We start from the raw sequence: 24,294 nt of genomic DNA, 5'->3' as shown, positions 1-24,294 counted from the left end.
CGGTCTTTTCACGGATGTGGCTGTGTTGACAAGCAATCCATAAGAAAGTGATCTTTTGATTTGCAAGCTAATTAGGTATTGCTGCTTCTTGTTGCAGAGTGCTCACTTGGCCATGATTGATACCCTCATGATGGCATATACGGTGGAGATGGTCAGCGTTGAGAAAGTGATTGCCTGCACTCAGCAGTATTCAACCTTCCTCCAAGCTACAGATGTACCTTATGATATTGAGGATGCTGTCATGTACTGGATAAACAAGGTATGAGTATTGGAAAGGCAGGCTGACTTTCTTTGTAGCCTGTGTGATTCGATTAGGGATGAGAGGGTAGAATATGTGTGTATGTAGGTGTATCAGCACTGTGTCTGATAAAGACTGTTCCTTTATCCTGTTTATGAATAATAAAAAACAAAGTTTGCAGAAATAAGTTAAGCATGTTGTGTGAACCAAATAAATGGGAAGGCTTACTAAGTACTGTAATGTACATTGCATGTGACATCTTAGCTGTCACTGTCACATTGAGGTGCCATGATGGCCACTCGAGGGTCCTTCCTGGCTCTTTAGAAGTTGTCATCTCATTGTGTAACCTAAACCCAAAGGTATTCTGTTTGAGTTTGAACACCTCTTGCTTGAAGTGATCTACCTTCGCTGCATCATCAAATCAAGTAACAAGGATACACTGTTAATCAAATATGATTGAGCATAATAGGGGCAAGGTAGTTCATACAATGTAAAGCTAATAAGTAGTGACCCTAGACTGCGTCTGAGACTGACACTGGCTGATTTTGCTTCAGGGATTTAGTCTGAAATAGTTGTTTTATCTTTTTAGTTAACTCTGTGGTTGTAATTTGTAGACCTTTTGAAAGCTTGTAATTTCTATGATTTGTTTCTTAGACAACTGAATGAACTATTTTGTCTCTAGGTAAACGAGCATTTGAAAGACATCATGGAACAGGAACAAAAGCTAAAAGAGCATCACGGTGCAGAATCTGCAGGAGGTCAGAAGGTAGGTGTAGAAGTTGAGGTATTTTAAACTAGAATAAGCATTTATCTGTAAACAAAAACTACTTGCATATAGTATGTAAATATACATTTGCAGACATTGAACTTATAACTGCTTGTTAAAGAAAGAAAACTTGTAGTATGCATTTTGTTATTAGTTTTATCATTTTCATTAAAATACCCATTTAAAAGTAAAACTAATAGAATTGCACTTTTTATTCCCAGTTGTTCCTTTTGACAATAAATCTTTGATAGCGGGGAAACATCTGTTATGTTAGTGATAAGGAATTTGTTAAGATTAATGAATACTTTTGAATGAATTAGATCTACAGTCAGATCTGATGTGCAAAAAATAGCACATTGTATTCATGGTTTTTAATGATATTTTTCCTTGTGTATTGTCTGAATCTCAAATGAGAGATCTGTATGTAACATCATGAGGAGTATTGCTCTGGCTATGATCCAAAATACTGGTTGATTACAGGTTTTATTATATATACAATAAAAACAGATTATGTTTGATTTCCTTTCCCAACAGGATTTTTTTTCTTTTGTTTGTGGGGTTCAGTTAATTAGGTAGCATTATATACTCACCCAAATACAGAGGGATAGCATACACTTCTAGAGTATGTAAAATTGCTTGCTTCAGAACAAGATCATTTATCTTACTGAGATATAATTATTATTGGGGAATTGGTAATCAGTTTGAACACCCTTTGGTATTATCCCTGCACTTGAATGCAGAACAGATTTCTGAGCTCCTGCAAGGCCTTAATCCTTGTTCCTCTCCTGGTCTGTTGTCATGTAAGCTGCTGTCTCCTTTTCAAAGCTGCTCTGAAGGAGTTGTGGGTTACCAGGCCAGATTAGATGTTCAGCTTCAAAAAACATGAATGCAGTGAATATCCTTCAATTTGTAGGGGTTTTTTAAATATAAGGAACGATGATGAAGGCTAATTAGGATGTGACTCAGCAAAAGAAAATGGTGGGTTTTACAATAGTAGTGTGACTGCATATACCCTGATATGGAAAATTTAAGCTGTGTTCAGTAGTGATAGTAGATTACAAATCTGGAAAATGAGATGTCCTTGACAAGTTCATTTCTCAAATTTAGATAAAACAACGTAAACAGTGGGCAGGGAGATAACTTGTGTACCTCTGTCCTCTAGTGATTTTTCTTTTTGCTGAAAATAATAGTAGGTAGTTTTATGTGGTTTTTAGGTCTCTTGGAAAGATGAGAATAATTTTTAAAATTCAAAGTGCATGAGAGTCATAATATGACAAACAAATATATATAAAAAAGATTGTTATCAGAGCAATGCCATAAAGTTATCCGTATTATCTATATTTGTATTATTTTTACTTATATTATAGTTTGCATTTTATATTAGGAATAAAATGATAAAATTTTTAGTTTATAATTTATCTTCAATGTCAGCATTCTTGGATCAATTGTTGAAAAACTGTATGGTTTGTAACTCTGATCCTATAAATGGAATCAGTGGAATAACACATTTACATAAAAATGGTATATATTGTGAAGCTGTAACACAATAAGAGCCCAGTTCTTTTGGCCAAGGTACAAATGCATTTGCAGAAAAGCAAAATCATTTAACAGTTGCCATATCATGGAAAAAGATATTTAAGGCCTTCTATTCTGTACACTAAATTTTCGATGCTATTATCCCAGGTACATGTTATGTTCTTTCCCTAATTGGGGGATTCAGCTGCATAAATTACTTTAAGTAAGATATTCCATGCTAGGGGGTTATGTTAACATTCAGATTATTTAACTCCGAGTGTTCTTTGAGAAACACTGGTCTGTTCAACTGATGACTAATTTACTATGAAATCTCAGCTATTCTTTTTGTCATGATGGCTTTACAAGGCAAACTAATGCCGATGCATTGGATGGGTCAAATGCATCAAATCAAGTTGGTCAGTTTCTCACCGGAGTTTCTGTTGAATTATCAGCTGGCTCTGGGCAAGCATCCTAGTATTCATTCCCTGATAGCCAGGTGTTTTACCCTGATTATCTGGCTCCATATTGTATCAGTCCATGCATTTCTCTTTTAAGAGCTCAGAATCAATGATAGCATTGACCTTCCAACTTGTACTCAGCAAAGCTGTGTCAGAACTGTAGCTGAATTCCTGTATGAGGTTTGGGTGTTGCTGAAATATCTGTATGTTTCATTTCATGCTGTTCCTGGGTTTAGCTATTAGTATCAGTAGATGTTCTTAGATTAAAAAAGGGGGAGAATTAAATTCTGCCTTTGTTTTAACTAAAGGAATATAACATGCTTTTCCGTTTTTATGGAAAAAAATTAAAGTATACTTCTAGATATTTATTTTAACATTTTTATTCTCATATTACAGTTGTAGCTTAATTCTCAGTAGTTGGATTCAATTGTTTTATTTTCTTCCTTCAATTTTTTTAAACACCTAATTGCTGCTTCTGTTTGTATCTTAAAACTTAGCATGAAGGGGAACTGGAATGTTCCGTTGTGCAGCTTTTCTGTCTTCCACCATCCTTTTCAGGTTGGGGCTTTGTTATGTAATTTAGGTTCTCTGGGTTACCAACACAATTAGCAGTTCAAAAGGGGATGATTCCATTCTAAAATTTAAGAAACTTTGCAATCTCCCTTCTGATCTAGGCAAACACCTTTGGATATTTGAATGTTTCAGAACTAAATTTAAATTATGAATGTCCCTTCCGCTGATTAAACAGATGACCAAACAAACATGGGAAGAACAGATCATTCTAGTCATTAGGGAAAGCTTTCCTTCAGTTTTAATTTCTGGCCAAGAAGCAGTAAAATCAGGTACCTAAAAGGTGAAATAAAGCTAACAAGTAGACTTTTTAATAATTTCATCATATCCCACTGTGATAAATTCACAATCACTTGTGAAAAATAATTTCAGTGTAACCCTCAAGTCTGCAAAATTAATGCCTTACTGTCTTGTTACAAACCTGTAGTGAACCTTTTTGCAGTAAACAATAAATCTCTATGTTTCTAAAAGTTTTAAGCATCTTATAAACAGATTAGTAGATAATACAGCTGATAAGATATACCTATTTTATATTTCTGGATGGATAAAACCAGTGCTAACACATTATGAGGTTGCTTTTGTTTTCTTTCACTTAATTCTGCTACTGCCTGTCTGTAGAAGATGAGAGGAAGGAGTATATATGATTTTAAGTTCCAGGTAGTCCTCTGGATCTTGATCACCTGGTGATTTGTGGTAACCTCATCCGTTTCTGGTAGAGTCTCTGCATCTTTTTTCACAACTAGGATTTCCAGTTTTGTAGTAAATAGCTTTGGTTTTCAGGCTTCCATTGAATAATATGTAGTGACTGCACAGTTGCACTGGTTAAACTATTGATTTTCAATGTAGTTGGAGCATTCTCAAAAACCTGTTGTTTTCCCATCTGCTTCTGTGATTGAGACTGAATCAGTCTTAACAGATTTAAGACAAGTAAATGCAAATCCTATGAGAGAAACAAATGTATGAGTATTCATCAAGTACCTGTGTTCTTCAAAAGTTTTTTTTAAATTAGTTTAAACAGTGCGACTTTTTGCGTGAAGGTAAAACACTAACGCCGTAGTTCCACTTTCAATTTAATGTTTCATAAATCCACACTGCTAGCAAAAGCTAACCTGTCAAGAAGAAAAATTTGCAGCAGAATCAGCTTCTTGATTAATGCACAGTTGCATGAACACAAATGATGGTGCAAGGAAGACGACAGAAACAAGTAATTAATGAAAGACATGACTGCCATGTTTTGGCACCATAGGATGAATTCAATTTATCATAGTCACGTTTAAAACCTTGTTAGGGGGGGTAAAAAAGTCTCCTTGTAAAGAAGACTTTTTGTCCTTTCAGTTTTTGTTTTGTTTTGTGGGGGATTATTTTGGTTTTTTCGTTGTTTTTTTAAACACTGGGAGAAGTCAGCCAGGATTCTCTGCTTAGTTTGTTTTATAGTGACTGATTTTTATGAAGTTCCAGAGGAAAAAAGTTTGTTCTTGCTGATTGAAAGTGACAGTTCAACACCCATTGAATTCCCATTATGTTGTCCAAGAGATTTCACCTTTTCTTTCTCTCTTTTCCTTTAAGTGGCTTTACAAAGCGTATATTTATAAATCTTGGGGTAATTTTGAATTTAAATTTGATTATCTTAAATCTTTCACCCCTTTGAATCATAGTCATCTCAACTATAATTTCAACCAACTGGATAAATAAAAATATATATTGGATTACTAGTTTTGACTTCAGTTACTGTTACAGAGAGCTAGTCTTGAGAATTGAAACAAATTTGTGCTTTTTTCCAAAGAGTAGTTTTTCAGCCTATCATTAAATAGACATTGGTGACCTTTTTAAGTCTGAATCTGAAATACACTTCACCTTGATAAATCCAAGAAGAATGTTCCTATCAGAGTTAAGCAGAATAATAGGCAGCCTAGGTCTGTTCTCAGTCAATTTATCTAAAACCCTCTTTTATGATATGGTTTAGAATTCCTGATTGCAGTTGAAAATTAAGATTATTTGTTTTCAAATTCACATATTTTCCCATACTTTGACTATATTTCAGTGATATAAAGAGATACTGAACCCTGTACAAAGTGCTTTATTTGGGTGTGACAACAGAAATGTCCAGAGCCACACATGAGCATGCATCTTGTAGTTAATTTCTTTCCCAGTGCCTTTGGGATTCTCCACTGCAACAGTCCAGTTAAATGGAGGAGAAGAATATTGAGAATAGCCCTGCTACTAATGGACACCCTTTAGTGCACAATAGCTTTTTTGCATAAAAGCTTTGTATCATTACTGGAGCTGTTTTAAAGGTTTAACAACTACATAAAATAATAAGGTTCCGTTGCAGTTTTTTCCGTAGCAGTTTTCAAACTATGTTTTTATCACTCCAAGAAAATATTTATCTTCATTTAAAAAAAAAAAAAATTATTTCCTGCACTTTGGTAATGGGTTTGATTTTTATTTTTCCTAAAACGAAATCCATAGAAAGATAAAGTTTTCTGTGTGTATTTATAGTACTGATATACAATATTTTTATTCTTAATAGTAGAAGTATTATGCCAAATTAGTGTGTAGAGTTACAGAGAAGAATCAATTACTTCAGTGTGCTTCAGATTAGTATTTTTTGATCACATATGAGTTTAGAGTTGTATGTACCAGATCTGATCATTCTCTGCCAGCAGTCAGAACTCCATCTGCATTTCAGGTCATTGCACATCATGCAGCTGATGCTAATGTGATTTGTCATTGCAAAAATATAACTGCCTGTACCTCTTGTTGTTCTGAAAACTGTCATACGATTGTTTAAAAATACTGTTGAATGTTACTGTTTGGCTTGAAGTAACTAACACAAGCTTCACTGCAGTTGGTTGTACTGTACTACAGTGTGTTTATCTTTTTTTCCATCGCTTTAGCTTCCCTGCTTCCCCATGTGTGCTGCTGGTGTTCATTTTGATACTTGTGATCATGACTTCAAGTCTCAAATGAATTCCTCAGTCGGATTGCATATGTAGAGTACAATTAGATGTGTGAAAGCATTTCATAAAACTGCATTGATCTCACAATCTTATCTGTTCATGTGGGAAAATTATAATGTTGATCTACAAAGAGTGCAGACATATTTCTCCACTGTTATTGCTGCTAATTAGCTCAATACGCAGAGGTTACGGTGCACTAATGCTTACCATTAAATTACAATTCACTGTTATACAAAACTGAGAATGTTAAAGAAAATTGCTTTGTAAAAGTAATTTATGAAATCTGATAAAATGTTCCTTTTTTTTTCCTTTGCTTTTTGCTTTTATTCTTTTTTCCTACTGCTTCCTCTGAAGTCTCCTACCAAATGGTTTTGGAAACTGGTTCCTGTAAGTTTGCCCAACTGCTTCACTTTGATCAAATTGCTTATTTTGGGAATGGCTTTGTCCATGTCATGCTGGTCTAATCATTCGTTTCATTTACCTGTATGAGATAATTTTATAAGAGATTGCCCCGCAAAGCTATGCATACTGCAGAAGCCTACTTTGCAAGGTAATCTGTGCAAAAGAAATGAGATATAATGCTGGATAAGGAATTACTTTTCAAGCAGTCAGTGGGTCTGTACAAGGCAGTGCTACCCAATATTAACTCATGTCAAATGATCAGGGAATTTGCAAACTACTTTTTCATAAGCTTTCAGTAATCACATGCTATTTGATACCAAATCTCTTTTAAAAAGAGGCTTGAAGAAATAGCTTTTGATTATTGATGCTACATGGAATCTGAAATCTTATTATATGCAATCATTACACCATTTGTCTAGAATTCCCTATTTTTTCAGCTGATTTAAGACTGCTTTAATCTCTCCCCACACAAAGTAACCCAAAGCAGTCTACTTTTAGTGAGACTATAATTTCACTAAAAGCAATAACAAATAACTGTTCATGTCTGCAGTAATAATCAAGTTTGTTTTCTCTGTGCTGTGTCAACTTGGTGTTATCATTACTTTCCTCTATCATGCAGTAATTCCCCCCTGAAATACATTCAGATTATTTATTCTGCAGCAGGTTTTACTGGGAACAAAACAGTCAGCTGTTTAGGTATATGCAGAATTGCTTAGGTACATGCAGAATTGCATACTTCTAGTCTGAATTCCAGAGAACTAATTCTGATCTATCTTCGCTCTAAGGATTACCAAGTAACTGATACAGCAGTCCCTCAGGTATTTGCTGTCATAATTAGTAAAAGACTGTTCTTACATTGCAAAAAGAGTTGAAAATAACAATAAAGGCAACAACAGAAGTTACTTGGTGTCTGGAAAACCAGTTTAAAAGTACTGTCTTCAGCAGACTAATCAGTATTCAAATTCCTAACAGTCTCTGCGGGCAATTTCTCTAAAATGCTATCTGTTACAGTGGTGACACACAGATACACTGCTCTTCACAGTATAGTCCTTCAATTTTATTTTGGAATTAAGATAGTGTAACTAAATGGAGGGATTATTGAAAAAAAAACCAAACCCAAGATTTAAGCACTTTTTTTTGGTCTCATTTTCACAAATTAGGATGGCTACTTCAAAGCAGTTTTGGAATATGCTTGTGTTCTGTTTTTGTCTAGGGTGTTAGTTTGCTACTGATTTTCTTCCTTTGCATAAAAATGGTATTCAAATATAGAACATTCAGTCTATTGAAAAGCTAACTCCAGTTTGCCTACCAGTTGTCCATAGACAACTCAAGCCAGTGGTATTTATGTTACTTTGAGTTATTGGTTCAGTTGAAACCCGAGTGCTACTGATAATACAATAGGAAGGCCGTGGCTCAGGCTGCTCTTAACAGTTCAGCCAGTCTTCTGCCTCTTCCCTTTATAAAGAACAAATGTTTCATAGAGAGAGATTCCTGAGCATACAGGCAGCTAAAAACTTACTCGGAGAAGTAAATTTATAACATGTTATCTGCTGCCTGGTAAATGTGTAAGAGCATTCATTAATAATGATTAACTCTGAATACACACAAGCACTTATGGCAGGGTAGCTGCTGTGCTGTTGGCTCATCTTTATCTGACCTTGTTTGTAGGCAAGTGTCTCGACTACTTGTTTTAAGTATAAGCTCAAAGATGCTAGATCAGGATGGTTTTGGATCTCAGAAGGAAGATGCCTGAATTAGCATTTATGTTTTAATTAGCACTACAGCTTCATCATAAATGTAGAGGTTAATCTTTTGCGTTATTGCATCCATATATATAGTAGCAAGCATTGCAACTGATGAGAAGGGTTTCTTCAAATGGAAGTTTATTAAAAATGCAGCACAATTACCAATGTCTTTTGGTTTTTCCAGTATAATTTCTCTTTTCAACCAAATTGAAACATGATGCCTGCTATACCCTACTGAACCTAGCAGATCAGGTTTTATGGGTTTATTTTTCCTGAAGTAACTTGCCTGGCATACTCTATAATGAATTAAGTCCTCTTTCTAGGTCCACTTTAAAGATATGACACAGTTTCTAGCATCTGTGTGCACTGTTTGTAAGGCCAGTGAAAGTCTCATTAAAGTGGCATTATACTTCTTCACAGGATTTACTGTGCAAGACCACATATTATCAATTTCAACTATTTTGAATACTCCGTTAAAAGATGCTATTCAAAAGAATATATAAATTACACAGAGCTTGTTGACCATGGTGTTGAGTCCATCTGTATCCTGTATCTGTTATAATTATTTATGTTTAATCATAATTAAATGGTAGTATTTCATAGACTTAATTTCAGTCATTTTGAGGAGGACATATACAGACACAGTCACATGGTATTTGAAATTTGCAGGATTTTCATCATATTGGGACAGTGGATTGCCACAGTGAAAAAGAATAAACTTCCACTGCAAGCATAATTGGCCTGTTTGATTAGAAATACTAGGGAGTATTAAGAACATGGAGAAAAGAATATTAATAATGCATAACAGTAGCATGATTTTGTTTGGTGTTAGTGAATTTTTCCTGTAGCATGCAAAAATTAGATTTTCATTTTTGTACAGCTTATTTGACACACAAATACCACTACACTAAAAGTGTGAAGTAAAGAATAAGTTTTTTTTTTTTAAAGAATAATTTTTTTTAAATATTAATTGGTTAAAGTGTAAGTTCTCCAGGTCAAGTACAAGCCCATTATTTTTCTAGAACGGATGTGGCTGCTGTTGCCAGATTAGGCTTTGACTTCCTAGGCCAGGTAGGGGACACTAACATTCACTGAAATAATCCCATGTGATCCTTGACATAAATCCAGTGGCAGTAAGTATAGCCCTCAGGGTTACTCTGTGGTTCCACAGACTTTTTTGCGTGCAAAGCTCACTTAAACAATTCCTGCCCCACCCATAAAACCTCCATCTCTGCTCACTCATTCACTGCAGAAACAAAGGAGGAGAGTTGTTGTAGCTGGAGCGATGGTTTTGCCGTGCGGTCCCATCAGCAATTGCTCCAGCACAACCAAAAAATGGAGAGTAGGAGATAGGAACTGTCAGCTTTGGACTTGCTGGAAGAGTAACATTCACAAAGACTTCTTAGAATCCCTACAGGGACAAATTAACTCAGAAACACTCTTGGCATCATAAGTACTTCTGTGGTGTGAATGGAAAAGTAATCCTTCACTACTGCTTTAAAAATTTCTTAGGACATAATGTTAACAAATTAAAATCTATACCACTTTCTTCCACCTCCCTTTTTTTTCCCAAGAAGAACTGGGGGAAAAACCTAAGAATTGTAAGTCCTTTTTTTAAGTAAGTCCCCCCTCTCCTATCAAAAAAGGAAAGAAACTCATTAAAAATATATTCACTGCAGATAAATGCTATCTCAGTATTCTGAACTAATGATCTCTTTATATGCCCACTTGTTTTTCAAAATGTTTCCTTTTATAACTGGGTTACTGCATGGTCATAACACTTGACCATTAATATTTCTCTATGACTGCTTATAGTGACACATGCTAGTAATAATCTATATTTTATGAACTCCATTATTTTCTTGGTTTTGAATTTGTCATGAAGTCAGTTATGTAAGAATGAGATTTTGGGCAAAATATTTGGGTGTGTTAACTTCAGAGTCATGACTTGCCAGTAAACTGAAGTTTCACTAGCGAAGGGTTTGTCTCACTGTGTTTACACAGATAATTTTTGATCGTATAATGACGAGTGTTAAATTTTAATGAAGGTATATAATGCTATTTAGTTCAGTGTGCTATACAGAGATCATTAAAACTTGGTGACTTTGAAGGAAAGGCTCAAAATTAGTATTGTTCCTTTCCTCTTAAATATTATTTATGCCATTCAAAATGCGGCATAATCTGAATAGTTTTAGGAAATTTAATAACTGAGAATATTCAGCTATTTCTTGAATACTGCTTTTTCACTAACAGGGTGTAAAGCCTATAGTATAAATATGTTTCTTCATATGTTTCAGAGCCTTTGTTTCTCTACATGTCTTCATTCTATATTGTAGGCTCGTTACAGGAAGGAACAAACGTTGCTTAAACAGCTACCCTGCATTCCATTGGTAGAGAATCTGCTGAAAGATGGTACAGATGGTTGTGCTCTAGCAGCCCTGATCCACTTCTACTGTCCAGATATCATTAAACTGGAGGGTATGTCTAACATGTCTTTTGGCTTGTAAACGTGTTCATAAAAGTCTAAATGTTTGTTTGATAACTATGTGAGGGAAGGTGCTTGAATACGATAGACAAAAGGCATCATTTGAGTGTGGTGAGTTTAATATTAACTTTTTACCTATTTATTTTTACATTTAAATAAAAGGAACCAAGATGTCCTTCCCTGGTGTGCTTGCTTTTATCTTGTCACACTAATATAAACATCTTAAGATATATTATTACAGATCTGACTGTAACAACACGTTGCACTTTGTGCTATGAAACTTGAAACCACCTGCAAAACTTATTCTTGAAGCTCCATAAGTGCTTTTTGTGAATCTGAGTAGTTATAGATATAAAACATGGAAGAGGTTAGACTCTGCATAGCTACACTCCATGGCAAATAGTTGCTCTGTATTCTGGGCTTTTAGTTCATCTGAGAGCTCCTGTATCACTTGTAAACAAAAATATACAGTCTAGAAGGTATTGGTGTCATGCTGTTCTATTAGAGCAATTGTCTGTGATGATGAGCAGCTTCATCTTGTTCCTCAGTAGCTTGGTTAAAGTTATATCTTCCTCTTGGCAACTAAGAGGCTCATGTAGCTGTAAAATGTCTTGGCAGCTAACACCCATCATTTTCTACCTGTGTTCTGGCTATTATACCTTTGATGTCGTGGGAACACTTATACAGAAAGATTCTGAGAAATCCAGGAATGTGAACAAGGGTTTAAAGCTTACTAAGGACTAAAATCTGGAATTCATATATACAAGCACTTTATAGGGAACTTCCAGCACAGTAGGTGTTGAAGATGAAAGACACGAAGATGCGTTCACCATTCTTCTTCAGCTTGTGAATTTTGGAAAATAGAACTTTTAATTTACATAAATATTGTAGCCAAATACATGCTGTTGTATGTGATTAGGGAAGAGTTAAAACTTGAATAGTGTTGAACAGAGTAACACCCAGTTCCTTTTGACTGTCCTAGCGTGGCTGAAAACACAGACAGTCTGAAGGACCTTGTATTCCTTGTGTTAACCACATATGTACTTGCCAGCATCTTCCTCCTGACTTTAAACACAACAAGGCACATGTCATCTTTGGAACTTTAGTTTTAATATTCTTGTTAGGTGTCCTGACATCATCTTCCCTGAAGATATAAATATAATTATCTCAGAAGTAAATTCAAAGGTACTCCAAAGCAACTAGAAATACTTAAAGATTTTGCTCATCTTCCCTGTATTTAGATGACATAATTTTGGTGCATGTGGAATTTTACTGAGATTTGGTTCTGTACTGGCACTGAAGAAAGGAGGGTAACAAAAATGCATATGCAAAAATGCTTAAAAATGCATTAACAAAAAAGAAAAAAATTATTCTAGAGTTCTCCGTAGTCTGAAATAGATCACTTCTCATTAAGACTTCATTTAACTTTCAAATCTAGGTTTCCTTGAAGGAATACAGAACTAGAAAGGGCTTCCTATGTCAGTGAGTCAAGAAATTGGCTATTGTACAAAGTTATATAATCCCTTTCATGAATTTATCTTGTTCTCTCTCAAAACTGTCAAGCTCTTGAAAATATGTACTCTTCTTACCCAATTTTTGTAACCGAGTTTTAAATCTCATTCTTGCTTTCTACCTAAGTGTGCCCTGTAGCCTGTCTTACATGCTTTTGTTGTTCCAGCAGTACCCTTTGGCTTGCATAGCTTCTCCTAATCTGATGCCTACCTTTTTGATATATTTCCTTTCTCTTATTTTAGACCAGGCAACTGAACCAAGCCTTTTCAGCCTCCCCTGCTGAAGTAGATTTCCATGTTCATTATTATACTCAATAATCTTCTGCAACTAGTCCAGTTTTGGTTTATCTTTCTTGAATATGGATGGTCATAATTGTACCCAGAAATCTAGCTTGACATCTCGTTACCTTTGTACAGTGCCTCTTTGTCACTACTGGAAAGAAACTTTCTGAGACATTTTAGCATCACGTTTGCTTTTTCCATAGCTGCATGATGCCAAAGGCACATAAATATGTTTACAATGGCTAATACACGATAACTTCGTGCTCTACATCACTCTCAGCTAGTGAATCACATTACAATTTTATTAGATCCAAATGCATGATTTCACATTTTGCATTACTAAATTTAATCTCCTTTCAGTCAGTTTAGTCAAACATTTTTTTTCTATTGATCATCGTCTGTGGGGTTGGATTGATGGACTAGGTATGACTTTCTCAGTATGGGAATCCTTATCCTGCTAGCATCAAAGTAGATTCTATGTCTGAAGAAACCTTTTATCCTAAACAATTCAAAACTTATGTGGAGCTCTGTCATACACTGTTGCTTTAGGAATAAAATGTAATGCACACTCTGGAAGTATATTTCTTTTTTTTTTCCTTCAGTCCTTCTTTTTACAAGGACTGTCTTTTTTTCTTTTCTAGGAAGTTATTATTGCTACTTATATTTCCAAGAAGCAGTCATAAAAAGAGAACAGGAGGTTATCTGGGCATAAATAGTATTGAGAGAATACTGTATAACCATGAGTCTGTTCACTGTGACCACTTCTTTGTCTTTAAATAGCACTTTCAAACAGAGAGTGATAATTCCTGTAACAGGCTTCAGCTCCTTGTAAAATCTCATCTCAAGCATCTCAATCCACAAACACAAATACATAAGACCAATCTAAAGCTGCTTTTTTGTGAAGATTAAAGGTTAATGGCATTAAAATGTGCTCTTGGATCCCTGTGCAAAGAAAAAGAACTAATATGTACAGAGAAAGGTGTGGAAACATGTACGTTTCCTATTGCCATTGCTCCATAGAAAACCTAATTGGAAAAAAATTCCATTAGTGATTATGGTTTTTCTTTACATGGAACTATTAGGGGTGAGAGCATAACTTCCATCTTCACAGAAGGCAAAACAAAAACAAATAAACTTGTCAATAGTGAAAAACAAAATTATTTTTTGCAAAAATGTCTGAATATATAAAAATGCAAGGATAAAATGTAGGTTAATAATTTGTTTAGTTTCTGAAATAGAAATATAAAAGTCTCTGGTGGGGGAGCAGAAATCAAGTCTGAATCCAGAAAATGCTTCAGAATCCAGCAAAGCCAAAAAGCACTTTTTTGCAAATCTGTAACTGTATCTTATCTTTGCTTCTTTTCTTCTTTTTTAGATATTTGTTTGAAAGAGACAATGTCTTTGGCTGACAGCCTGTATAATCTGCAATTGATTCAAGAATTTTGTCAGGAATACCTCAACCAGTGTTGCCATTTCAGTCTTGAGGATATGCTCTATGCAGCTTCTTCCATAAAGGTAAAAAAAAAAAAAAATTAATAAAAATGTGATCAACATCCACAGGACTGTTCTGCTAATGGTATATTTAGTCTTTTTTTTGGTCTGTTGCTGTATGGCATCTCTTGTGATGGAGCATGCAGCACACAAATTTCAGCAGCATGTAAAACCACCTTCCTTTGGCCATTGTTTTTCTAGTAATTTCAAAGTATTTCAAAAAAAGCACTTGTGAAAGGATCTGTAAAAACTTTAATTTTGTGCAAAACTATTTCACACTTTATCTTCTTTCTTATTAATTAATTGTTATTTAAACCATTTAATCTGTGGTATTTCTGTTAAAATGTAATAGTGATCTGCATGACTTTAAATGTATTAAGGCTTTAACAAAAGGAGGAAATATTGAAGAGTTTATGGAATTATTGCTCACTGTACTTACTCATTTCGGTATACACAATAATTTCATGGTTTTTAAACTTAAAGCTTTTTCACTTCTGTAAAAGTGTGAACTTACAAGTTAATTTCATTGGAAAATCCAGTGGTTTGATGCCCAAAACACAAGCAGGAACACAATTCCAGCAACTACATTTGTTTGAATAAGCAATTAAGTGTTTTCAATCATTCTAAAATTTTGCACTTTTAGAAGGAAAAAAAAAAAAATATTCTATAATTTTTTAAGCCTATGTGGAAAACAAGGAGCAACTGAATGATTTCTTGCTTAATTGTAACTTAAATTTTTCATCATTATATTTCACCAAGACTTTATTCTATATAAAACACTCTTCATTTGCTTAAGATTCTTGTTGGCTTGCCTTTAGGGAATGAAATACTATTTTTCTGAAGTCAGCATATCCATTGCAGATGGGATGTAATTGGTTTCTAAATATCTGGGTCATTTCACTGCTTTTATGATCTTTATAGCAATCTTGCAAGCAGAGTCAGAGAGGCCAGAGCTCACATACGGCTTTGTTGTCTCCTGTAGGGTTGAACCCAATCCTTTTCAAATAAGTAATGAGCTGCCAGGGTGAGTAAAGGCAGGAGGACTTCAGTCTAGACTACTTAGCAGTTGCTGGTTTATTTTGTGTACGCAAAGTTGCGTAGTGACTGCTTTCAGTCAGCTTTTGGTGTTCTTAAATTTCAGATGCAGTAATCTACCTACACACTTGGGAAGTCTGCTGCATTGCAGTCTGTCTTGTCTGTAGTTCATAGTCCTACAACCACAAGGATCTCGAGTGGGACTCCTTCACTGCATTTTGATTGTTTCTCTCTGCTTACACATCCATGGAATGCACGGCATTAATTATTCCTGTTCTGGTTCATAGCACTCAGTAAAATTTTATAGTAGTGGCTTGAATTATTTCTCAAGCCAGTGTGCACTATGAAGTTTCAATGTTAACAAAGTAACTGTAGTAAATATTTTGTCAATATCCTGATGCATCAGACTTTACACTTTGAAAGTGCTACAGACAGTGATTTTGCTGTTTCTGAACACTGTTTCTAGACAGGATTTAGAGTTCTTTCAAAGATTTTGAGTATTTCTAGAACAGAGAAAGACCTTTTGTGATCATGTTATTACAAGTTGCTGTGGTGTAGATGCTTATTTAGATGTAAATGCTACAAAGCAAGGCTGCCAAGTTTTTCTTCTAAAACTTGGCATGGGAACTTTGGCTAGTGCTACAAAACTCTGCTTTTCCAGTGTTAAGAGTTAATTTTCTTTAAAAATAAATTCATAATTAAAGGAGCTCTTTCTTAGTTTTCCAGTGCATCTGATTAGAGTAAGTTTTAATAAATGCATATGTTCTCCAAAGAATTTTATTGTCACTTTGAAAAAGCTTGTATTGTAAATGGATATTTTAAATATTGCACATTGAATTACACTGGTTTGTAGAAGTCACTTTTATCTTGGCCTACAGAATTTACATAGTATGAAGTTTTAGGATTTATGGAAGTGTCTTTTTTAATCAGCTGAAATTCCTGTCTATTTTCAGAGTGGCTCATACTGCACAGTAGGTACCACTGTGCTTTCGGCTAAAAGTCTCTTACATTCATAGAAGTGATAGAAAAATTAAAAAGAACCAACTGCTGATACGTTACTGGAAAAAGCCTCCAGAAAATAGTCACAGCAGTATTTTTGGAATTACAATGCTGTGCCTTGTGTGGTCCTAGCAGTTGTACTAGGTGTCCTGACTTCATGCTAGTTTGTGAGAAGGAAGGGAGCAGAACCTCTTCTGAAGTGATCAGGCACAAAGTAGTCCCTTGCATTCCTCCCAGGGCACACTGCACTGTGCTGCCACAGGAGATCGAGGCAGGTTAGAGACAGGATATGGTGCAGAAATTTGGTGCTGGACTTGACCAGTGTGACTGTGCCTGCTTTTGGCTTTCCCATCAAAATGCACAGAATCACAGTCATATTAATTTAAAACTTCACTTAACAAGCATCTAAAGTCTTTGATACAGGCTCTCTGATTTTGCAGCAGATGAAACTGTTGGCTTAGTTCTGTTTTAGCACTGAGGAGAAATCCACTTTGTCTGGATTTCTAGACAGCTTTAATGTGCCATAATCAAAGGAAGCAGAAAGTAAGTTTTGTTACTCCTCACTTGCCTATTTCACCTCCTCTAAGAAAAATACATTTGTGAAGTTCTTCATAAGCTGTCTACTAAGGCTACTGATATTAAAGAAAAAAAATATTTGAATACCTTCCATGGATGCTTGAGGCACCAACAAGGGACCATACTGGTTCTGGTTGTTTTCCTTTGAGACAGACAAACACAAGTACAGAGAGATTACATAAAAATAATCACAAGGTTTTCTGAGTCCTCCCTGTATATATAACAAGAGGAAATAATAGAAAATCTTAGATCTCTCTTTACTTGCGCAGACTACTTTTTTCCCCTTCTCCTGCAAGCAGTTTTATCCTCAGACAGGATTTATTTTTCAAGTATCCTGTTCTTCACCTCAATCTGGGAACGTACATAGAACTGAAAGAACTGTTTCATTGTGTCTTGACGTGCACTTACTCTGCCCTTTCAAAGAACAAGTCTGTAGAAATAGAAAACCTTGCATGAAGTGCCATCACAAGAAGCATGAGCCACTGTGCAGAACTGTAAAGACTTCTTTATTGCTTTGTCCCAGCAGTTTATTAGCACTGTGATGTAATAGGAGGTCTGTAGCATTTGTGGTTTCATTGTCTTATGGAATGTATAATTCCTAAAAGGATGTTGTAAGGGGCATATATGGTCTCTGAATAGGAAGAATTAAAAAAAAGAGCGTCTCACCTGTTCCGTTTGTCACACGAGATACATGTTGAAAGTATTTCTAGAAGAGGAAAAAACACATATTTGGTTGTAATTGATTATGTTGATATTTTTAGTTCATTCTCTGTCAATTTATTGTAGTAGGACCGTAGGCTTCAAATCTGAGAACAAGTAATTTATGAGGTTAACTGTCAAAGAGGGTACTGACAGACAACTTGAATCATTTGATGTTTCCCATAATTTAAGAGTTTACGTGGGAACTTGGCATTGCATCAACTGATATGCAGTTAATTACTGTCTTTTGTATTCCTTTACCCGAGCCTTCAAAAATGTGTGATTTCATGTTTTGTTTTTTTAAATAGTGATCCTAAACTTGTGCTACTCATTTAATCTATGTGTGTTTTACATTCCCTTTTCTCTGATAGGGGATTGAGGGTGAGACACAGATCACAACCAATATTAGAACAACTTTTATTAGTTCAACTGCTAGTATTAATAGAATGAACTATTGATAAGAGATAACTATTCACACAATGCATTCATTTGCTCACAGAGTTCATGCAGATACACACACACACACTCAGGCATTTTTATGGGGTTGGAGGCCAACCCAGTGGTCTCCCAGAAGCTGGGGGTCATACTGGCTCACCAGTGGCTTTTGGGAACATCTCCAGAAAGTTTCTCAAGGGGTTCATTTGTCTCTTGGGGTGTGTATATACTTATAATCTTTGCATATAATAACTACAGCCCTTGTGGGCACGGTTGGGGTCGTACAACCTGTTGTTGGCACTGGCATGTGCTGATGGTCCTGTACAGATGTGGCTGAGTCCTGCAGTTCTGAGCTTGTGGGTTCTTGGGCGTTGAACAGGGCCAGAAATCTCTGCAGCCTCTCAGTTCCTGGGGGCTGTTTGTTGTGTGCTACCCCTCATCATGGATGCTTTTCTTTGGCTGCTATGTGCTGGTAACTGTAGAGTCTGTTCACCCAAGCTCATACAGAAGGCATATTTCTTTCAGAGTGAAGGCTTTCAGAATGTGAAATGAAGCAAATCTGAGAGATGATTGCTGTCTCTTGTCTGCAAAGGGCGTTCCTCTGACCTAAATGTGGGCCACTCTAAGCTGTGCAGAATCACAACTAAGCACGGGGAATAGGTACCTTGTTTTTGCACTTGGCTATTAACCAGAGAGGCAGAAAAAACATTTGCACTGTCAGATCTTTTTTGATTCAGATCCTTCAGAACTTTTTTTTTGTCTTTTCACTGGTGAATCAAACAGGAGAATATGAAAGCTGAAGGGTTGATGTATACTAAAAAATATTTATTGCACTTGAGCAGTTTTGAATACTTGCACTTTCTGATGTAGTATTGATGGTGACTTTGTAAACAATGTAAGCAGAAGCTATAATCAGCACGAGAGATGTGAAAAATAATGTTCAAATACATTGCATAGATAAATCCTAGAAATTCAGGGCTGCAGGATGTCCATATGTGTCATACAGCTTTTCCTCCAGTCTCAGTGGAAAACCCGCTGCCAGTCAGGCTGCCAACCTAAGGCTGAACTGGCAACTGAAGCCCTGTAAGCGTGACCGTGGATTCCTTAAGGACCTGGGAGAGCAGCTGGCTGTGCTTGGTGAGGCAGTTGGGTATGTATGGTGGGAGTCATCCAGGGATTTGATTCCCATCTGGCTGGATTGAAAGGACTGGGGATCAGGAATGAAAAGTAAGATTCAACCAGGGAACAGTTTTTTAAGAGATGATTTCTCCCCTGAGAGGGACCAGCCGTTCCTGACTCATTATTTAAAGGGAAGCAGGGTGGTTTGCTTTCACTGATGTTCATCGGACAGTTTTCCCTCTTGTTCTGGTCTGAAACAAGACAAACTGGGGTTTTAAAATTGAGTTGTGGCTTTTCTTAGCCTGTGGAAGGAGACAGGACACTGGTGGTGCATGGATCAGACACAACTGCAGTTTGGCCTTCTCTGTACAGTCCAGTTTTCTGCAGCCTTGGTGCATTTATGTTGGCACTTTTATAACAAAAACTGTGGATTTGCACTGGAGGTGACATTTCCTGGCCTGCTGAACAGAGATTTTAATGTGAATCATTGCATATATATATATATATATATATATATATATATATAAAAAAAAATTTTACAGTGTATTTTTATGTTAATTTTGAAAAAATGTCCAAAAGTCTCTATGGCTGCTTTCACATCCAATTTTAGTGGGTTTAGGCCTGATGACAAATTGTTTGTATCGTTTGTATATATGATCTTGTAGTTATTATTCTATAAATATGCAGATCCAAACCCTATAAGTATTAGGAAGGTATAATTTATTTTAAGTGGCAAGATTGGACATACTATTCCCGCTAGCTAATTTGATTTAAAAATTAATAGTGATTTTAAAACTGTGAAGGGGAAGTAGAGATATTAAAGAAAATAATTTACCTTTTTTTGTATAGAATTTTAAACAACAAGCTTGCTTATATCTCCCTTTGGTACAGAAGCAAGTAATGACTTCAGATTTTATGATAGAGAATATGGGGTTTTTTTCCCCCAAAAAAGATAGCATTCCAAAATCTGTTAAACAGAAGGGGTTTTATGGTACAGCACCAGATGATGCAGTACCAGTAGTACAGCTGACTTCATACAACTGAGGAACAGTCTGCAAATATCAAATTAAAAAAATCAAATGAGGATATTTAGCAAGTAAAAGGATCTCTGAAGCTGCAAGTCTGCCATCTGCTGTTCGGGGGGCTTGAGCCAGTCTGAACTGCTCAGAGCTTTGCTAGTTTTTATTACTATTAATGCTGTTATGCTTCTGAACATTGTTGTGTGTAAGTGCATGTGATAATCATGTGACAAGCTGTTAGAATTTTGTCACCATAATCAAGGCAAAACCTGTGGTAATGATAGCTACATTCTTTCTAACCTGGATAGCAGGATCGCTACAGACCCACTGCTAGTTTTTCCAAAGAATTCTGTTACTGTTCATCAGTCTTTCCCTTTGATCATTCTTAACGTCCCTTTCTGACTAAAAATAACTTGTGAGAAAACGTGATTTCCATCATGATGGCTCACCATCAGATATCTAAAGTAGCCTCTGTTCTCAGTGGGCTGTGCAGACAGCACTTTCATTTTTAGTTCAGTAAACACTGCTTTGGTGATTTTGGAAAAACAAAGATAATCTCAGAAGGAATATCTGAGTCCTTCATACAATAGTCAAGCTTTTATGTGTCTACTTTTCACTGAAATGCAGCATTTCAACATAACCATAAGAAATTGGAGTATTTAAATGCAAGGTTATTTCAGATGGGGAGAAAGCTATTATTAGAACATTTAATAATTTATTTTTGTACTAAAAAATCAAGTTAAAAATTTAAAAGTTTAAGGAGAGGTAAGAGGAGGGGGAATATTGAGAGAAATTGCAATATATAGAAATTATAGTGTTAAAAATCATATTTTGTCTGAGAAGTACATCTGATTTTTTTCATTGCTTCCTAATGAAATCAGTGAGTGATACCAAAATGCTATGCTTAACATTTTCTCTGAATGGAAAAAATTTTGCAATGCACTTTTCCTCGTTCAATTCTGTTGAGCTGAATAAGCAGCAACGGGGTTTTTCCTAATCTATTTACAGCTTGTATGTAATAACTATGGCAACATCTGGCTGATCCCTTTGCCATAAACTGAAGCGTGTGAGCAGCTTTTGGTCTAAGAGTATCCCTTAGCTAGAGTAAAGGTTGATTGATGTTAGAGATATGCAGAAAGAATATGCAGAAGTGTCAAATAGATATTCAGAATTATGTTTTCAAATTTTTCTGATACAGAATTGAAGCTATACCATTTATTATTTAACTTTTTAAAATAAATTTTTGTTTATTTTAAAATTATCTTCTTAGTGTTAAGTCCTGTGGTTTGTTTTTGAAATAAAATGACATTTTGTTTAGAATTTTTCTAACAAACTGTTTTAAAAAGTATTTCATTATGGTTTCCCAGTTTAATGCATAAGTGAGGTTTGTATTGTTTACATTTTCAGACTTTGTAAGACTGGTGACACAGGTCTGTGCACCTGCTGGAGCCAGCTCAGGCCTGGATGCTTGCTGATCCCCTTCAGTCGATATTTCTAGATATGGAGTAGCATTTGGGTGTAGAAGCTTTGGCCTCTGAACTCTCCAACCTTCACAGTCAAACTTTTACACTCCTTATATGCTCTTGCAGCAGAAATGTCTGCTGCTGCTTCTCCTGCTTTTCCTCTCTGTTGATTTTTGTTGTTGTTGCTGATGCAGTTTGTCACCAGTTGTTTCTTCCTTTTCACCTGTTTCTCCCCTTGTGTTAAATCTGGTGGCTCCCACACCATGTCTTTCATAGCTGTGTGATGGGAATGTACAGTAGGGAGATATATCAACAGTGTATTAAGTGTGCATAAATCTTTGGAGCTGAAACCTTGTTCTAACCTGCAGTGAGGAAACTCTGCTTCTGGCTTTTGTTTTGCTTTAAAACCTTGTAAATTTGGGTAGATCTTCACACATGTGACCAAAGGGACATACTTAAGATGAAAGTCTAAATAAAATTTAAACTTCCTACACTAAAACTAAGGGTTACCACACTTTTTCGTGTTAAAAATCTCTGAAAAAAAAGCATTGCCTAGCCTTTTGAAACAATGGGCTTCTCACTGGTCTTTAATGGAAATGGCTGATCTGTTTGACAGGCATTTTCTTCCACCCATCCTGCACCTCTCTGCCCTCCTTGCGAGGACATCAGGCTTGAGCATATGTTTATTATGAAACATTTCATCCCAGTCAGTGGCAATCTGGTCAAGTTATGTGTATTAGATAGTTGGTGCTACAGGTCAGTTGTACTGGTCTCATTTTCTAAGAAATCAGTTGAGATTGTAAACTGGGTGAAATGCAGAGACATCTCCCAAATGCTGCTTAATCTGTTTATTTGCAGGCTTGTATTTTAACATAAATTTCTCCCCATCTTTTTTTTTTTCTGGTAGAGCAATTACATGGTGTTCATGGCAGAATTGTTCTGGTGGTTTGAAGTGGTGAAGCCATCATTTGTACAACCTCGTGTTGTTGTGCACCCCCAAGGTAATTATGTTATTTATTTGCCTTAATATGCATGTTTTGAAATGTATGTGTGCAGATTGCCATTGTGTTCACAGATGCAGTGAATATTTTTGTTAACAGGATTTGGCAGTGTACAACCCCCTTAAAGACGGAGCAGAGTACTTACTTCATTGTTAATCTTCATCTCATCTCATAAATCGTAATTAGATTTTGTTGTCTGTTACCAAAAACTCGTTTAAATTGTTGTGGTATAATCACTTGCAAATTTTCCTGGCCTAAACAAGCCTAGAATCCATTTATGCCCATGCAAGGATTACAAACATAATGAGGAACCCAGAAGAGAATTTAGCCTGAAGAACTTGTATTGCTGAGAAGATACCAAGAGAAAGGAACACAAGTCTGGGGACAGTGAATAGATAGTTAATTGTAAAATTGCATTTGGTACCTGGGTACAAGGGCACAGTCTTCCACCAGCAAATTCTCAAATTTTAAAATCCATGTGTCCGGTAGATCTTGAGATCTGTTAATGAATACAAAGTCTCAGTATCTGAACTGTTCATACAGCAGTGCTGTGATAGGCTCTCCAGGCACTAGAAAGAGATTTTCAATGTGTGGCTTTTATATCTATTTTTCATTTATATTCTTTATAGTACGTACAAATCTAATTTAAGTCTTTCAATATTGCTAACTAATTTAAGATGTGCCAAAGACCCCTATTTTCTAGCTGAAAAGTCAGTCTGAGGGTTTGGGGAAAAATTTTTATCAGAAAAATTTCTTTCAGAAGAACAATTTTTTGCTGAAATGGTTTGCTTACTTTTAATTGTGTGGTTCTTTTTTAGTTTTTCTTTTCTTTATTAGTTCTTCCCTTGTCTTTTCTAGTTTATTTTGTCATTTTCCATCCCCTAGTTAGTGCCAATATGGGAGCTTTGGAGGAGGTAAAAATGAAAGGAAGTGACTGAGTTTTAATCTAAATAATGTAATCAATGAAAATTCTTTAAATCTTTGAAAATAGTATTTCAGTTTATTCTGGACAGTTTGTCTATTATGCATTTTAACGGAATACTAAAGCATAATAACTTGAGCTTTGTTCTTCCTGGCAGCTGAACCTGCAAAGGATGCAGCTTCTGCTCACAGCTTGAACGCTAACAGAAGAAATTATGTGGATGCTCCATCTGGTTCTGACTTTGTAGCCAGGTAATGTCAGAGAATCACTAGTACTGCTTCACAATCTCCTTTCTATTAAAAAATCAAACACAGTTGTTCATTTACTTTTGTTGCCTTTTTGCAATGCTCAGGGACTGAGTAACCAAATACTATCTGTGGAATTTTGTGGAAGATTCCATACTTCGGGCCCTCGCTGCCCTGTTGCATAGCAGGTTGCTTGTTCCTGTTTGTACAGATCATGTTGGCCACTTGGACAGCATGCTGCTCTCTTACCAGTTTCCAAAACAACCCCTGCCATTCAGCAGAGGGGTGGCACATGGCCTTGTCCTCTTCAATTTCAAATGGGGCTGCTGACCAAGTCTGGTCTTTTAAGAGCTTTTTT

General features: G+C 35.8%; 1 protein-coding gene across 4 annotated transcripts in view; it reads left to right on the top strand.

The window, feature by feature from the left end:
- CAMSAP2 (calmodulin regulated spectrin associated protein family member 2) overlaps nucleotides 1–24,294 on the top strand; it is an 82,206-nt gene that overhangs the window by 40,023 nt on the left and 17,889 nt on the right. For 2 of the 4 annotated variants that reach the window (XM_039386286.1, XM_039386287.1), the window contains exons 3-9: nucleotides 98–259; nucleotides 921–1,004; nucleotides 6,862–6,894; nucleotides 10,991–11,132; nucleotides 14,308–14,447; nucleotides 22,676–22,769; nucleotides 23,849–23,942. In XM_039386286.1, coding sequence (XP_039242220.1) covers nucleotides 98–259; nucleotides 921–1,004; nucleotides 6,862–6,894; nucleotides 10,991–11,132; nucleotides 14,308–14,447; nucleotides 22,676–22,769; nucleotides 23,849–23,942 — 749 coding nt within the window. The remainder of the gene's footprint in view (nucleotides 1–97; nucleotides 260–920; nucleotides 1,005–6,861; nucleotides 6,895–10,990; nucleotides 11,133–14,307; nucleotides 14,448–22,675; nucleotides 22,770–23,848; nucleotides 23,943–24,294) is intronic. The other 2 variants (XM_039386289.1, XM_039386288.1) reach the window with 1 other exon arrangement.

This window comes from Pipra filicauda, unplaced genomic scaffold, assembly GCF_003945595.2.
Source record: "Pipra filicauda isolate LSUMZ 115617 unplaced genomic scaffold, ASM394559v2 scaffold478_size463431_pilon, whole genome shotgun sequence".
In the NCBI taxonomy this organism is placed as follows: Eukaryota; Metazoa; Chordata; class Aves; order Passeriformes; family Pipridae; genus Pipra; species Pipra filicauda.
This window is presented reverse-complemented; position numbering and strand designations above follow the sequence as displayed.